General features: G+C 43.2%; 2 protein-coding genes across 10 annotated transcripts in view; one reads left to right on the top strand and one right to left on the bottom strand.

The window, feature by feature from the left end:
* FAXDC2 (fatty acid hydroxylase domain containing 2) overlaps positions 1-4562 on the bottom strand; it is a 28687-nt gene extending 24125 nt beyond the window's left edge. Inside the window, exon 1 of the mRNA XM_084635877.1 lies at positions 4410-4562. The gene's annotated coding sequence lies outside the window, so the exon portion shown is untranslated. The remainder of the gene's footprint in view (positions 1-4409) is intronic.
* Positions 4563-4653: 91 nt separating this feature from the next.
* On the top strand, positions 4654-15604 carry CNOT8 (CCR4-NOT transcription complex subunit 8). 9 transcript variants are annotated; one of them, XM_084635886.1, is made up of 8 exons: positions 4654-4990; positions 5782-5883; positions 6803-6929; positions 10038-10231; positions 11829-11990; positions 12864-13008; positions 13905-14015; positions 14322-15604. In XM_084635886.1, the coding sequence occupies exons 3-8, from the start codon at positions 6813-6815 to the stop codon at positions 14469-14471; spliced, it is 879 nt and encodes a 292-aa protein (XP_084492012.1). In that variant the 5' UTR covers positions 4654-4990; positions 5782-5883; positions 6803-6812; the 3' UTR covers positions 14472-15604. The 9 variants fall into 9 exon arrangements, with proteins under 9 accessions (XP_084492012.1, XP_084492010.1, XP_084492006.1 ...); XM_084635884.1 differs by having other exon boundaries at positions 6788-6929; XM_084635880.1 differs by having other exon boundaries at positions 6733-6929.
* Positions 15605-17042: the final 1438 nt, after the last annotated feature.

The following is a 17042-nucleotide window of genomic DNA, read 5'->3' as shown; positions in this document are numbered from 1 at the left end:
AAGATTGGCTGTTTTATGTCCTCGCAATGGTTTCATACAGCCTTACATACACTCAGTACTGTTGTGACGGTTCTGTTTTGGCAGGGCCAATTCCTGCGGGAATTCTGTGCCATTGCGTACACACAGAATTCATGTGCCCTGCAGATTTTTTTTCTCTGCAGAAAATACATTCTACTGGAGAGGTGCTGCAATTATGCCTTTCACCCACCAGGGACTGCTGTGGTGCCAGAACACAGAAGGCAGCCAGCTCACAGGCCAGAGCAGCCAACCATGGATAGGGAGGACAGTGTGTTCTTCACAGCACCTTGCCCATGGGGCCAGGGGAGGAGGCACAGGATATGGGGTGTGGGGGAGAATAGACAGAACAGGGCACACAGAGCTGCTGGGAGGGGGTCACATAGACTGGGGTTCAAAAGAGCTAGTGGGGGACACACTGGGATGATGGCTGAATGGGAGTGGGGATGCAGTGCCACTTGGGGACTGGGGGGGTGGCTAAGTAGGGGTGTAGGGACACATGGGGACGGGGGGATACAGGGACACATGGGGACAGGGGCAGATGTCTCAGATTGAACGGGAGAGGCTAGGAGTCAGCCAGGGTCTGCATGGGAGAGGCTCTCCAACTCCCTAACAATCCCCCCACCCCAAAAAAAACCTGTGCCAGACTTCTCCCACCCACACCCAGGCTCCTTCCCAGCAATTACTTCCCTCTCCTTCAGTACCCCTGACTCCCCCAAGCCTTTGCACGGCTTCTGAGGGGTGAAGGATATAAAGTTCTGTATTGTAGTTCAAATGAATTATTACTCAAAGTTCTGTATTAATATGCCTAATAAGGAATCTATTTGTCAAAAAACATTTTCTGAATCTTTTTTTTTTTTGGTCTGTATTGTTACAGACATACTCGCTGACAGGTATTTTGAAATAAATTACCAAAATAATTGAAACTGGTGTGATCATACTATGTTATTTTGACAAATAAAATATACAGAATTTTAAAATATCATGTGCAGAATTCTTACTTTTTTGACACAGAATTCCCCCAGGAGTACATAGTGCATGTAATGTATAACTCATGCAATTCAAAGGCTATATGCTGCAGCTGAGAAAGCAAAAAGGGAACGAAAAACAACTAATCTGGAAGATAAGGTTTGAATCCCTAACAACCTCAAAGATCAAGTTCAATAAACACTGAGTTAGAAAAACTCCATTTCTTTGCAAGAGATAGACACCATGAGAATATGGTGACATGGAAGAGGTCGCTTGCTGGAAGGGGATAGTTAAATAAATTACTTTCATAATGCTTGAAGAGATATCTGTATGAAGGGGTCAACGTTAGGACTGGGATATTGAAATAAAACTGACATGAAAGGAAACAAATTCCAGAAACTTGTCCAAGTAACAGAGTAGCAGCCATGTTAGTCTGTATCCACAAAAAGAAAAGGAGGACTTGTGGCACCTTAGAGACTAACAAATTTATTTGAGCATAAGCTTTCGTTAGCTACAGCTCACAGTGTAGTTCACGAAAGCTTATGCTCAAATAAATTTGTTAGTCTTTAAGGTGCCACACGTCCTCCTTTTCTTTTTGTCCAAGTAAGGCACTGATCGGAGATTCAGTGGGAGAAAAGAAGCCACCTAACCCTGAATTGTGGGAAGAGAACAGCAACTGCTGTCATGTTTTGTAACAACTGTGGGACCCATCGATCCTGTCATTCAAGGGCCTCTGCTCCTTCAGTAAAGCCAGACGCAGAGAGGCAGGTATCTGCTTTGGAGACAGACTCAAGCGTAATCCAGTTTAGACCAGCAAAACCAGAAGCAAAATGGAGAGCACAGTCCTCTCGGACAGGAATTATGCTTTGGCAGCTGGATCTGGAGGGGACTTTTGTCTGCTGCTCACCTGTTTCATGAGAACAAGATCAGAGGCCTAAACTGTATAAAGGAGTTATTCAGAGATTCACGGGGGTGTTTGTTCTGAGTTAAAAACTTGTGACCACAGAAAATCCCCGTGGCAAGTTTTGAAAGACGGATCACCTGCGAGAGCCCTTACAGGTGCTCTCTGGTAAGCTGCTTATGTGTGTACATTCTTATTTCAGTATGTTTTCAGCATGATACTTTTCACCTTAGGAATAAATGTACTTCCTTAGAGGAACATCTACATAGACGTTTTGGCATAAGCCCAGGTGAGCTGACCTTGGCTCTTGAGACTCGCTACCCATGAGGGTTTTTTCCTGTACAGACATCCCCTGGCTTGCTTAGGAATTGAGCGTAGACAGGGCACTGCGCAGCCTGGACACCCGTCAGGACGGAGAGCGACGCGGGTCTGTGCCCAAGAGAGGTGATGGCTGCGAGCTGGGAGCATAGCGTGGATACCCTCATGTGCTGCCACTGCCCCAAGGGCCCCAGCTAACATCCAGAGGAAGGGGAGAACTGGGTCCTGTCACCCCCAGAGCCCCAGCTGGGAGCTAACAATGTTGAGAGTCTTTAAGAAAGGGATAGATAAGACAGAAAATATCATATTGCCTCTATATAAATCCATGGTACACCCATACCTTGAATACCGTGTGCAAATGTGGTCACCTCATCTCAAAAAAGATATACTGGAATTGGAAAAGGGCAACAAAAATGATGAGGGGTATGGAATGGCTTCCGTATGAGGAGAAACTAATAAGACTGGGACTTTTCAGCTTGGAGAAGAGATGACTCAGGGGGATACGACAGAGGTCTATAAAATCACGACCTGTGTAGAGAAAGTAAATAAGGAAGCCTTATTTACTCCTCATAACATAAGAACTAAGAAAAGGAGTACTTGTGGCACCTTAGAGACTAACCAATTTATTAGAGCATAAGCTTTCGTGAGCTACAGCTCACTTCCTCAGATGCATATCGTGGAAACTGCAGCAGGCTTTATATATACACAGAGAATATGAAACAATACCTACTCCCACCCCACTGTCCTGCTGGTAATAGCTTATCTAAAGTGATCATCAGGTGGGCCATTTCCAGCACAAATCCAGGTTTTCTCACCCTCCACCCCCCCACACAAATTCACTCTCCTGCTGGTGATAGCCTATCCAAAGTGACAACTCTTTACACAATGTGCATGACAATCAAGTTGGGCTATTTCCTGCACAAATCCAGGTTTTCTCACATCCCCCCACCCCCATACACACACAAACTCACTCTCCTAATAAATGGACACAAATCAGATGTCAAGAATTATAACATTCATAAACCAGTCGGAGAACACTTCAATCTCTCTGGTCACGCAATCACAGACATGAAGGTCGCTATCTTAAAACAAAAAAACTTCAAATCCAGACTCCAGCGAGAAACTGCTGAATTGGAATTCATTTGCAAATTGGATACTATTAATTTAGGCTTAAATAGAGACTGGGAGTGGCTAAGTCATTATGCAAGGTAGCCTGTTTCCTCTTGTTTTTTCCTACCCCCCCCCCCAGATGTTCTGGTTTAACTTGGATTTAAACTTGAAGAGTGGTCAGTTTGGATGAGCTATTACCAGCAGGAGAGTGAGTTTGTGTGTGTATGGGGGTGGGGGGGATGTGAGAAAACCTGGATTTGTGCAGGAAATAGCCCAACTTGATTGTCATGCACATTGTGTAAAGAGTTGTCACTTTGGATGGGCTATCACCAGCAGGAGAGTGAATTTGTGTGGGGGGGTGGAGGGTGAGAAAACCTGGATTTGTGCTGGAAATGGCCCACCTGATGATCACTTTAGATAAGCTATTACCAGCAGGACAGTGGGGTGGGAGGAGGTATTGTTTCATATTCTCTGTGTATATATAAAGCCTGCTGCAGTTTCCACAATATGCATCTGAGGAAGTGAGCTGTAGCTCACGAAAGCTCATGCTCAAATAAATTGGTTAGTCTCTAAGGTGCCACAAGTCCTCCTTTTCTTTTTGCGAATACAGACCAACACGGCTGTTACTCTGAAATAAGAACTAAGGGGTCACTAAATGAAATTAATAGGCAGCAGGTTTAAAACAAAGAAAAGGAAGTATTTATTCACACAGTGCACAGTCAACCTGTGGAACTCCTTGCCAGAGGATGTTGTGAAGGCTAAGACTATAACAGGGCTCAAAAAAGAACCAGATAAGTTCATGGAGGACAAGTCCACCCGTGGCTGTTAGCCAGGATGAGCAGGGAGGGTGTCCCTAGACTCTGTTTGCCAGAAGCTGGGACTGGGCGACAGGGGACGGATCGCTGGGTGATGCCCTGCTCGGTTCCTTCTCTCTGGGGCTCCTGGCACTGGCCCCTGTCGGCAGACAGGACACTGGGCTCGATGGCCCCTTGGTGTGACCCCGCAGGGCTGTTCCTATGTTCTTCACAGGGCATGGGGTCCCCAGGACCCCGGCTGGAAGCTGCGGGGAGTGGGCCCCCCCCAGGGGTCCACCTACCTGGGATCCGGCCCCCTAGCCTCCCTCCAGGCCGGGCCGCCCACTCGCTGTGGCGACGGCAGCAGCGCGCGTCCCCCAAGCGTTTGGCTGTAGGCGCCACCCTGCTCTGCCCCACCCCGAGCGCTGAGCCGGAGCCACTGAGGAAAGCAGCGACCGGAAGCTGCAGTGGCCCTTTTCCCCCACCGTCGCGCATGCGCCCTCCGAACAAGACGCTCCGCTCCCCGCCACGCCCTTGCGCACGCGCATTCGGGCAGCCGATTGCCGCCCTACCAGTCGCTCGCGCCGCCGTTGGACCGAGCTGCGCGCGCGGGCGGTTGGGCAGCGTGCCCCCTTCCCCTCCCGGACAGAGCCTCAACTCTCGCGAGAAATTCTGACGCGGCCTGGCGAGGTCCGGCCGCCCGCCAGCCCGCCTCGGGACGCGGCGGGGGGAAGGGAGGGGAAGGAGCAGACAAGCCACGGCCGAGTGAGCGGCTAGAGCGGCCGGCGGGAAGTGGCGGCTCAGGGCCCAGCTTCCCTTCCCCGGCCCGCGCTCGCTCCCTGCCCGCGCGCCTGTGAGGAGACGGCCCTGGCGGAGAGAGCAGGTGCCGTGCGGGGAGGCCCCGTTAGACGCTCCCTGAGGGGAGCTGAGCGGGGAGAGGCACGGAGGGGGAGGGGGAAGAAGAGGCGGGGCTGGGGAAGAGGTGGGGGGGGGCTGCCAGGGTGAAAGGGGTTGGGTGGGGAGCAGAGCCCCCCCACCCGTTGCCCCCCGTGGCTAGCGATGGGTGCTGTCGCGGGGGGGGGGTGACGGGAGCCTCTGGATTATTTTTGTGCCTTTTTATTTCCGCTGTGAGAAGTGTAACCTCCTCTCTTGGAAGGAACGTGGGAGGTTACGGGGGGCTATTTCGCTGCCCTCCCGTGGCCTGATTTAGCCCCCTTCCCCCCCCTTCTTAAAGGGGATTTACATGCCCCTCCACGAGACAGTCCCAGGCGAAGAGCGTCTCCTGCGTGCTGCTAGGTCGTTTGGTGGAGGCCTCGTCCCAGAGCACAAGGGGGCCTGCCCTCTTCTCGGGAACAGTAAACACAGTGTTTCTGACTGGTGGCAGATTGTACTGGAAGCAGTAGGTGCAAACTTCCCCTTCGGCTGTGTACCCCGTTCCTGAGCTGCCCACTAATAATGAGGCTGAGGCTGCCAATAGGTTTGCCATTTACGTGGAGACCTGCCCACTAATAGTGAGGCTAAGGTGTCCATATGTCCTGATTTAAAAGGGCAGTCCCAATAATCAGGGCTTTTTCTTATATAGGTGCCTATGATCCCCCACACTCCGTCCCGATTTTTCATTCTTGCTATCTGGGCACCCTAAACGAGGCACAGATGGTATCTCATCTCTTATAGGCTGCCAAAAAGCCAAAGATGGTAACAGCATAATCTCAAGGGTGGTGTGTTTCCTCTTCTATCTGTCATGGCAGTAAGGACATTCTGGAAAAACTAGAGTTGGTAAGAACCAAAAGGCCTACATTGATGATATTAAACTTAACAAAAGTTTAATTCCTTGGCAGGTAAAACAATATTAATCAGCACGTGCTTTCATAAAGTTTTTGGTGGCCTGTTTAGTTTCACTGCAGCTTCTGTAAATAACTCTAGATGCCTTTCATGTTGTAACTTGCTATAATCTTGGTGCTTGTCTACACGTGGTTTTCATACTGCTTTAACTATCAGCACAATCCCCTAATGTGAGTGCAGTTATACCCACGTGTTTAGCCCCATAAATGTATCAGAATAATCTTTACTGTTATAACTGTCCGCACTAGAGGTTGTACTTATGTAACTATATCCACATAAAAGCTCACTCCTTACCGGAATAGTTAAACTTCTACAAAATCTTTGTAGAACAGGCCTTGGGGAATTAAAACAGAGCAGCACACATCTTTCAATAACACTGCAGTAGGGAGCTATTTACTCTTACTTTCTAGCCCTAACAGAACAACACTGTTGCAAAAGCTGTACAGAATTAAGGTATTAGTTCCTTTTAGGCTTGTAGAAATAGGCCTTACACTTGGAGTGCAGACCTAAAAAAGGAGAGACACTCGCTTGTATCAATTGGACTTAGTAGTCCTAGATACCTTCTGCCAATTTAAAACAGGTTTTGCTTCTTTCTCTTACTGCGTATTGCAAGAATATTCTAAAATCAGGAAAGAATTTAGTTTAATAACTCAAATATGCCACCTGAAGCTGATACCCCAAACTAAGAACATGCCATTCTAACTTTGTTGTTGTGATCTGATTTGTCGAGATGTATTAATATAAAGTAATGTTTGTGTGTGCTTACTGCACTGTGCTGATTAGGTTACACAGCTTGCGGTTCTACACTACCCTACTTACCATCCAACTTTGACATCAGGTGTTTCTACTCCAGTTCCTGCAAGATGCCAGCAGCAATTGTGGAGAACAGTCAGGTGATCTGTGAAGTATGGGCAAACAATCTGGAAGAAGAAATGAGGAAAATTAGAGAAATAGTTCTCAGCTACAGCTACATCGCAATGGTAAATATGCTGTACTTCAGTGATCACCTACCTGACTAAACTGAGGAATTTCAATGCGGGTAACTTGATTGCTCGTATATAAATATAAGTGTATTCTAATGTCAATTTAAGCTAAGTAGTAAGTGGAGGAACAGTTGGAAAGCTGCTTGGCATTTAAAATTTTACTTGTTTTTTTTTTAATAAATGGTCTTTCTTCAATATCTTGCTTAGCATTTATGTAGATTCTCTGTGAAATCACATAAGTATACAGTGAGGCTTGAAGCCATGTTGAGCAGCTGAGATCCGTTAATGCTTAACAAGTAGGAATGTGGTATTTTGTTCATTTTATAGAGTTTAAAAATAATTAAGATGCTTAGTTAGTTATAAGCTGTTTAATGTAGCTAGCATATTTTTCTTTTGAATGGCTAGTTCATATTGGCTTCATGCTGGTATATGGCAATAGGCACACAAGTCACAACTTGTTAGCTAATAGGATTGGTCACCTTTTATAATGGCCAGGCACTGCTGCCTTATAGGAAAGGAAATGATTTGGGCTTGAATTTCATGTTGTTGTTTTTTGTTCAGATAAATTTGTTTAAAAAGGCCCAAGAATCTTGTGGAGAAACAGTTTCAGGAGGGGCGTTTTGTAGGGGGAACTTTCAGACCCTTAAACCCCCCCCTTCCTCCTCCCCCAGCTGTAAGTTTTACTTCATGACATATGTCATAGTTACAGTGTTTACAAAAAAAACCCTTATCTTCACTTAGTGTCTCTAAAACCCAAGGTATCCAAATTCCTTTAGGAATGCACACTTCAATTCTGAGTACAGTAGTAGCCACTTAGAAATGGGATAATTACCATCAGTAGCCATATTTGCCTTTTGAAGGTAGAGAGCTCCATATATGGGGTGGTACAGAAAAGAGACAATTTTTAATGACCCTCACTATGCAAGTGTGTAAATATGAATCAGTTCCATCACCACTGAAATGCACACACGTCTGGATGGATCGTAAAGGTGCTGAAGCAGGAGCTTCCTCCTTTCCCATCTATAACCTCTTCCTTTTTGAGCTTTCAAAGTTGAAGTTTAAGTTGAAGTTTGTTACATGACAATTCCATGGCCACACTGGTGTCTCCTCTGCATGATTGCCATTGTAGAATCAGGCAGAAGGGAGATGTTTGGCTGTGGAAGAGACTGTCAAATACATAAGGTTGAATTCTTCTCTTGTATACACTTGCGTTTCCCATTAAATTAGACTCTAGAAGATTCATGAGCGTATCTGTGGGTGGAATTTACCCCACAAATCTGAAATAATAGTAGAGAACACAAAAACATTACTGGCCAGATAAACTGTTTTTCATATATATTTTCTCCATTATTAATGTCCCTTTTTCTTTACATTTTGTTCATACAGAAGTTTCTTATCAGTTTAGGGCACCTGGGGTGTTGTCTAGTAGTGTCTCTCAAAAGCAATCATTATCGGCCACAGCATGGGAGATCACACAACAAATAACCACTGTGCTGATTTTTAAAGTGTTTTGAGGACAATACGCAGTCCGCCGATATAAAATAGGTTTTAGCAAATATTGGGGAGATAAAGGATTTATTCCAGGAGGGGGAAAAAAGTCTCAAGATATATGCAGCAACATTATAAACTGAAAGAAAGGGCACCATTGATAAGTGAATAGTATCAGGAGCTAACAAACTGTATCACCACAGAAAGATTATTTTTTAACGGAGGCCTGTGAATGAAATAGAAATTGTCTAAAATTGCAGTTTCTCTTAGCATTCTCTAAACTTTTTGTTCACTTAATCCAGTTTTATTCTAGTTGTTCAAAGGGTATAAATTGTCCATCAGGTGTTCTAGTTGTTAGATATAATTGGGGGATTTGACTTTAAAACTGTGAGCAGACTAGCCTTCTGGCTGGGAAGTAAAAGTAAAATGGCAGCTCTCCCTAAGAAGCACCAAAACCATTCAGGGAGGGGTATTTAATTTTTTGTACTTTCCCTTTACAAGTGTTTAAATCAGTAGCAGTGTAGTGTATGTGGTGTGTGGTGCTGGTTTCAAAAACATAACAAAGAAAAGAAAAATTCTTCATTAGGAAATGAGTGTAAACCTATTGAGTGTGTTTTTCCTGAATTTATCTCCCAGCTTCCTGACTTCCAAACCAAAAAAAAAAAAAAAAAAAAAAGTGATTTTTGCTTATTAATGAAGAGACAGATTAGAAACAGAAATACGGAGTGATTGTTGCATTGTCAGTGTATTGTACACGTTGGCCCGAGTGTTACCATTCCATACCGAAAGTTTTGTTATGGACGGGAATGCCTGTAAAATTCTGAGATGAAATGCTTGCAGTAGACATGAACAATTCAGCTGTGGGCATCCTGTGATTTATCAGCTACATCATCCATCCCCCAAATTTTAATATGGGTGTATACAGTCAATGAAAAATATCCCATTTTTGTATATCCCATGGGAATACTTGAATCATGTGATGTATAATATCACTTTGAGTATGTGTACCCAGAATAGATTAAGGGCCCTGTTCTTTGGTCTGTGTATGTATGTTTGTGTTGATGGGGTTGTGTGTGCACACTTCTCCCCTAGAATTTCCAAAGTGTGCTGTAAAAGCTGTTCAGCTCAAGTATTCTTTACCTCCCTCATACAAACGTTTAACCTTTGTTTAATGTGAGGAATCATTAACACTTACTAATTTGTAAAAGCAGGTATGTCTTAAGGCTAGGCAAAATTTCTTACGTGGAGCTATCGTTCTAGGTTCAGGATGGCTGAATTATGGGGAAGTTTTCTTTACCTTACTCTCTCATCCTGTCTGAGTTTACATTTTGGTTCTAAATATTGTAAGATCTTCTGTATTAGTATTCCTTCCTGCTCACTGTACTGCATCTGTATTGCTAAGGGGGCCAAGTATGGATTTCATGGTTTCTGTATAGAGGTTTAAGGTTGTGTAGCAAACAGCACTGAGAAAAAGCTGGCAAAGCAAATACTGTAATTATATATTAATTAAATAAATAAATAAAGGATGGGAAGTTTAGTAATGAGAGCTGCTAATGTCAGACTGAATGTGCAACTTACTACTATAGCAAGGTTTAACTTTTCATGCTCCTTTCCTAGGACACAGAGTTTCCAGGAGTCGTAGTTAGGCCAATTGGTGAATTCCGCAGCTCCATAGATTATCAGTATCAACTTCTTCGGTGTAATGTTGATCTCCTGAAAATCATCCAGCTGGGCCTAACTTTCACGAATGAGAAGGGGGAATATCCTTCTGGGATCAACACCTGGCAGTTTAACTTCAAATTCAACCTTACGTAAGTCTTCTGAGTCAGAGAACAATCCACTACTCCCCGCTCTTCCCATTATACTTCGACCAGGCGACAGCATGTTTCAGCGTGTCCATTGCCAGCAATTGAGGCTGCACCAGGAAAATTCAGATCTCAGCATAAAAGGACTAAGTTGTGAGCCTTTCTGACACCATGGAAGATATTTGACTTTCAGGAGTATTACAAGTCTTGTTAAAATGTTGCTCTTGAACCGAGCTTTGTAACATGTTGTTTGCTTGATGGTACCACTAGATAATTTAGGTCCAGACCTTGAGGTACGTTACATTTGCTTTTTGGAACCTGAAGGACTCTTCCAGGTTATGATTTTCTTTAAACTCCATCTCCATTGTCCAGAAATAACAGATCTGCTCTCTCTTCTGGTTCTGCAACACTTAAAATCTATACCTTTTCCCAGAGCTGTGCTGGAGTATTAGATGTGACCTAAGCCAAGAAATATTAACCAAACTCCATTAGCTATCCAGCAGCACTGATCTTGTCAAATGGAACAGGGCAGTGGTTCTCAATCTTCTCCATATCATGACTCCATGTAACAGCTGAAATAAGTTTCAGGACCCTTTCACATCTAGCCATAAAGAAAGGGTGGGTGTGCACGATAGTCGAACTGGCTGGAAATTTTGTGACAGAATGTTTTTCTGTCAGAAAATGGCAATTTGTCAAAAGCTAAATGGCATCAATTCCAACAAAATTTAATTTTGAACAAAACAGAAAAAGCCTTTCAGTAATGTCAAAATGTTCTGGTTTGTCACTTTTGGAATGGAATGTTTTAGTATTTTTTTTTTTAAACTGCTTTTTGTTTTGATATTTCTTTAATATTAACATTTTTTAAAATTAAAAATGTCCGTATGAATGAAACATTTTGATTGACTCAAAACAAATTTGTTTTGAGATTTCATTTTGTGGGAAACTTCAAAAACTTTGTTCTCGTTCTGTTTCAGAAGGGGGGAAAAAAATTAACTTGTGAAACAGAAGATCCTGTTCCTGCCGAGCTCTGTGTGATACATCCCTTCTCCCCCTTCCTGGTCCTGTTTGAGAGGCCACAGAATAGGCAATAATTGGGAGTGAAAAAAATACAATTTGATTTCTCAAATGGCATTGGAGATTAAGGAAAGTAATACATGCAGAGATGTGTAATGGCCTTTACTATAACAACTCTGCTGACTGTATTTGAGCCACATCTGCGCACTTCTGAGACAAAAATCTGTTTTTTGCTTCTGCTAGCTGCAGAGGCAACAATGCTCAGAAACTGTCAGCCGACACAGTAAAAGTGGGTTCTTCTGGCTTGGACATCAGCAGTGGAATTAATAACAAAGTTACAATTGCAGAATCGCTTATTGTTGGGGCTGCACAAGCCAGAAAGATCGTAGGTGGCGGTTGCAGTTGCACCAGCAGTTTAGAGAACATTTTTACCTGTAATCTGAATTGATACGAAGTTCCCTGAGACATAAAAAACAGTCCAGTGTTGCCATTGTCAGTGTTTTGAACTGAAGTATTTGGAGAATCCTTCTCTGTAGCTGTGAGCCTGCCAGATCAGCACATCTAATGCAAAGCTGCCTCTCTCTTTTAGGGAGGACATGTACTCACAGGATTCCATAGACCTCCTTGCAAACTCTGGGCTGCAGTTCCAGAAGCATGAGGATGAAGGAATTGATACCTTGCACTTTGCAGAGTTGCTCATGACTTCAGGGGTGGTCCTCTGCGAGAATGTGAAATGGCTCTCATTTCACAGGTTGGTGCAAGAGGAATTGAAAGTGCGTTGCTTATCAGAGAATATTGAAGCAGCAAAATGAATAATCTTGTCAGATTTACTCCCACCTTTGATCTTAATGAATAAAACACAGATTTTAAGGAGATGAATTTATAACTAACACACTCTAGTTTCAGTTTTTCAGCTAGGTAAACCTGATTGTAGCCAGTGCTGGCAAACTCTGTACTTCTAAAACTTTCCCCTTTGAAAGCAGGAGTTATTAACAGAAAACTGAAATAAAAGAATAAGGAACTGTTTATTAAACTCCAAACTCATGTGCATTGTAAACTAAAGGTTTTGTTTTCTCTGACCCTACCACAGTACTGCTTTCTCTCTCTTATGAGTATCATTAGTATGTATGTTTACTGGACAGGGGAAGAGGTCTGTGTAGCTGAATTGCCCCTCTTGTAATTGGCCTCTTGAACTACTTAACTGCATAGCCACTTTCTGATCTGTCACTCACCCAAGTATCCCTCCTGGAAGTGAGGATGCAAGGCATGGGACCCTAGGCTTTATGCCTTCTCTTCTTACCTATTGCACGTTGCTCCAGCCACTGAGGCCAAGTTTACACTAGGAAAAAGGGTGTTTTTCTTCTAACAATATAGCTTTTTTGTGTGTTTCTCTCATTGTACAATCCTAGTGTAGACAAGGCAAGTGGTAGGGGGTCCTACCTTATCGTTGGTGGTTGAGGTGAGCCCTATGCTTCCATGTGGGGAAGTTAGTGAAGTTTTATAAGCAGCTGAGATGTTAGGGTCTGAATGATATGCCATAGAGAGCCATCACTGTGAGGAGGGGGATATTGCTTTTGGTTGTGGCTGCTGCTCACTTACCAGATTTTGCACAATTCTCTCTCAGTGGCTATGACTTTGGCTACATGGTGAAACTGCTAACGGACTCCAGGCTTCCAGAGGAGGAACACGAGTTCTTCCATATCTTGAACCTTTTCTTCCCATCCATCTATGATGTCAAATACCTAATGAAGAGCTGCAAAAACCTTAAGGTATTTAGTTCCTGTCAGTAACTGTGCTGAGCTTAGAACGTATTGGAATTTGCCTTGTTTATAACATTCTATACATAAGTGTGTAATAAGCCAAAACAGGGGTTGGTTGCAGATGTACAGTATTTTAAAATTTAGTGGTGAGGGATAATTCCTCTGGCTGTAGCCATGTAATGGCACTATGTACATACGACAGAAAGGTTTGTTCTACCTCCTCTGCTCTTTTGACTAATCAATTAGGGAACAGTTCACAGGATTCATAGGGTACTTATTTCTGAAGCCTGCTTAGACTGGGCATACTTCTCCTGTCTTTGAAAAGATGTGGATCAGCATTTTCCTTTTAAATTAATTATTGCATGACTTGGATAACTGCTAAATGCTGAAATCTGTTCATCAACTTCCAAGCATTGTTTGGATTACAGTCCGAGTTTTTCCCTTCTCCAGAGCTGAGTTGTTGTTTCCTGTGGTATGTCATCTGAGCACTGGCATGCCCAAGTTCTCACCCTAACTCTGACAATGTGGCTTTAGGCAAATATTTAACCTCTCTCTGCCTCCTTCCCTTGTCTTCAAAATGGGAAGAACATGTACCTACTTCCCAGCTGCATTGAGGTTGTATTAGTGTTTGCAAAGTGCTTGGAAGATAAATAGCCCCTTAGTTGCTAAATATTACTCTTTCTATGCTGTTGAACTGAGAACTCGGGCATTCCGGTGCTCAGATGACCTAGCATGTGTCACTCAGTTCAGGCTCTTTTGTTTTTTTAATCAATATTGGTACATCAGCTGTGATTAACTCTAAAGGCAGCCATTAACCTTCACGTCTAGAGGAAGCATGGTATGTGGTAGCACTGGGAGGGGAGAGATTCCAGGTTATTAAATCAGTGTTTTTTCTCTCATTGTAGGGAGGCCTTCAAGAAGTTGCAGACCAGCTGGATTTGCAACGAATTGGACGACAGCATCAGGCAGGATCAGACTCTCTGCTCACAGGAATGGCATTCTTCCGAATGAAAGAGGTATCCCTGGCTCCCTCTCCTTCCAACAGCAAGATGAGGGGGAACATGGTTTATGGCCTGACTTTTCCATCCCTGCATGCACTCCCTGGCACTTTCATTTTTGAATCCTTATTGTCAGCCCTTTAGGCCTTAGACTAGCAGTCGTGAGACTTGGTAGTGTTGGCAAACATTTCTTCTCCACCTATCCCCTCCTCGTGGGTATGTTGATTGCAGTCACTTCTGGGGTGGAGGGTGGCATTTAACAGAGCTGAACTTTGGGGTCAAAGGCACTATAAGAAATGGAGAAATATTATTTTTCCCCTACAGTTGTTCTTTGAGGACACGATTGATGATGCAAAGTACTGTGGGCGGTTATATGGCCTTGGCACCGGAGTGGCACAGAAACAGAATGAGGATGTGGACACAGCCCAAGAGAAGATGAGCATCTTGGCTATTATCAACAACTTGCAGCAGTGATAACTGGGTACCACTCAGCAAGATATGGTCCCGGCAGCTGCAGTCCTAATCTGTTTCCAGCAGTCTCTCTCATGCAAATGACGTCTAACAGTATGCATTTGGCATGAGGACTAGAGGTTTGCTGAAGACAAAAGATGCTCTTCATTTTGATTCAAACTTAGAAGAGGGGAGTTTATAACAATGCCAGCATTGATGACTTGCCATCTTTTTAGTACCAAGGACAGGAGAGAGACAATTAACGTATATACCTCTGTTTTCTTCCTTTTAAAATGTACTGAATCTGCAAGGAAGACTTTACTCCAGAACATTCAGCAGAACTGAGGTTCTGAAATGCCAGTGAAATCAGACACACAAACGCATTTGCAGATTGTGCTTTAAGAAGCTTATTTTAAATTTTTTTGTTGGCTGTAAGGTTGACATCTGCTCCTCACCCTTTGTTTGTTTTTATCTTTGGTATTCTGTAGAAGTGACCCACTCGTTCATGGCAGAGTTTTGGATAGGATAATGTAAGAGACTTTCCCTGGAGCTAAAACATTCAAATAGTTGTGTCTTGGTAACAGTCAGACATGGTGTATTTGGAGCTGAGTTGACCACCTTCATAGCTCCTAACTTTGTACAATTTCCCACTTTCTTTAGGACGGTTGTGCCAGAGAGGTGTGTCCCACCTGTAAGACTAATCTATCTTCTCATAGATATTAATACAATAAACTGTTCTGCAATAGTTTAAAATGGCCTAGAAGTTTGCCTTTTCTAGAAGAGATTTGTAAAAGTTTGGACCAAAATTGATGCTGACTTCAGCCACTTGGTATTACCTGATAACATGAAAGATTTTACCCTTTTCATTTCAGCATGAGCAAGATTAGTAGGTGCATAAATGTGTAAAAAGTGGCTCTAGTTTTATATTTTAGTGATTTAACAGCCTGGCAAAGCAATTGGATTTCCCTTTTATAGAGATAATATCCCCGGGGTGGGAGGTTCACAATTCTGACTTTTTTTAAAATTAGATAGTCTAAAAGTACACACCTATATTTTTGAACAGCTTGGAAATATGTTTAAAAAAAACCCCCAAAACTTTTGCCTAGAGCAAATTAAAACTATTTCTGAGTCTTGCATTTTAACAAGCTTATAAAAATTCTTGATTTTTTGCAATGATTAAAATGTTATAAGCTGGTATTTAAAATGCATGTAAATACTATTGATGTTTTTAATTTTGTAAAATAAAGATTTTTTTTTAACCAGTTATAAGTTTCGGTTTTTCTACCTCATTCTAACACTTACTGAAATTACTAAACTTGCAGCAGCACCTCACAGTTCTACCTTAATCTCTTCCTAAATTCTCTACAGGTAAATGCAGCAGGATGAGAGCATGGCAGCACTGACCAGACAGACTAATAATGCAACTGTGCTTCATCCAACAATTAATGGATCTTCATGTGCTGCACATTGCCAGTTCTGGGATACCCATTAACCAACTCCAGACGCCTAGTTTGTATCTTAGGACCGATTATGTTGGGAGGATTCTACGGTTCAGAAAAGGGAATGAATACATGATTAGAGGGTAGCTGTACCCCTAAATACTTAAGCAAGAGCCTGGTTGTTAATTGCAGCTGAAGTAGTTTGGCTGTTGGCTCCCAGGTCTGTTGAGGTGAAAAACAAAACAGTTTTCTTATGCTGTGTTCTCTTGGAGCTTTGCCAGCATGTAAGGCCGGTTTGCAGTGGAAGGTGACTGTTTCCCTTTTATATCATGTCTCATGGTGATGGCAGCAGCTTCCTCCATGGTATGGCTATGCCTGCCTTGGCAGAGGGTGAAGGGACTTCCTTATGGAGCAACAGCACCCTCTTCTGGTTTCTAGGTATCTTGCCTTGCACACAAGCACCATGATTCTCGGGTTACCCACTTCTCCGTAGACTACCTACAAGGGGTTCATCAGACCACCTCTTGGGACTTCAGTTCTATAAATAATCTTTTCCTGAATATAATGAATATGCTGCTACCTATCTCTGCTCTGCCAAAGCAGCTTTAATACTCTCCTATTCAGCTTTCTCTTTAAGTCAAGCTTACATGTTGGACCAGAACAAGTAGTGCATTCCCTGTGTTCCAGCTTTTCTCATCTTGAATTTCCTTGCCCTAGCTGCACCATGTATGGAAATCCATCCCTCTGAACACTCACTGGTCTCAGTTACAGGGGTTACCTGAGCTGTGTGCAGTGCTCTTACTCAGCAAAACTTGCTTATGCTAGGCTGAGAGGGAAGAACTGACATTTCAAATTAAACAAGCAAAGCCTTATGTGAATCCTGAGGCTAGCTGTACAGGAAATATTACAGGTCAAGTTACTTGGTTCACCTTTAACACTTACTGATTACACATACCAAATGCCTTGATCTTTTACTGCCCACCTGAACTACTGTTAGGGCCAAATATACCATCAGTGTAGTAGCAGGAAGAAGCTACTTTCCTCTTCAGCAAACGTTCACAAAAGGTTGCCACTCCTACCTTCCCCTAAGATGATGAGACTTGGTTTAGTCATGAAAAATTTATCATTTAACAGAACTGAACCTAAAGTAGCATAT

The sequence above is a fragment of the Lepidochelys olivacea genome, assembly GCF_965140295.1.
Source record: "Lepidochelys olivacea isolate rLepOli2 genome assembly, chromosome: 8".
NCBI classification, from domain to species: domain Eukaryota; kingdom Metazoa; phylum Chordata; order Testudines; family Cheloniidae; genus Lepidochelys; species Lepidochelys olivacea.
Note: the sequence above shows the minus strand (reverse complement) of the source record. Positions and strands in the feature narration are given on the sequence as shown.

What these genes read in the sequence shown, in the direction of transcription:
- CNOT8 (XM_084635887.1), top strand. Translation starts at nt 6,813, where the DNA reads ATGCCAGCAGCAATTGTGGAGAACAGTCAGGTGATCTGTGAAGTATGG. An exon ending in AACTTCAAATTCAACCTTAC is followed by an intron (nt 10,232 to 11,828) that starts GTAAGTCTTCTG and finishes TCTCTCTTTTAG; the next exon opens with GGAGGACATGTACTCACAGG. An exon ending in AGAGCTGCAAAAACCTTAAG is followed by an intron (nt 13,009 to 13,904) that starts GTATTTAGTTCC and finishes CTCTCATTGTAG; the next exon opens with GGAGGCCTTCAAGAAGTTGC.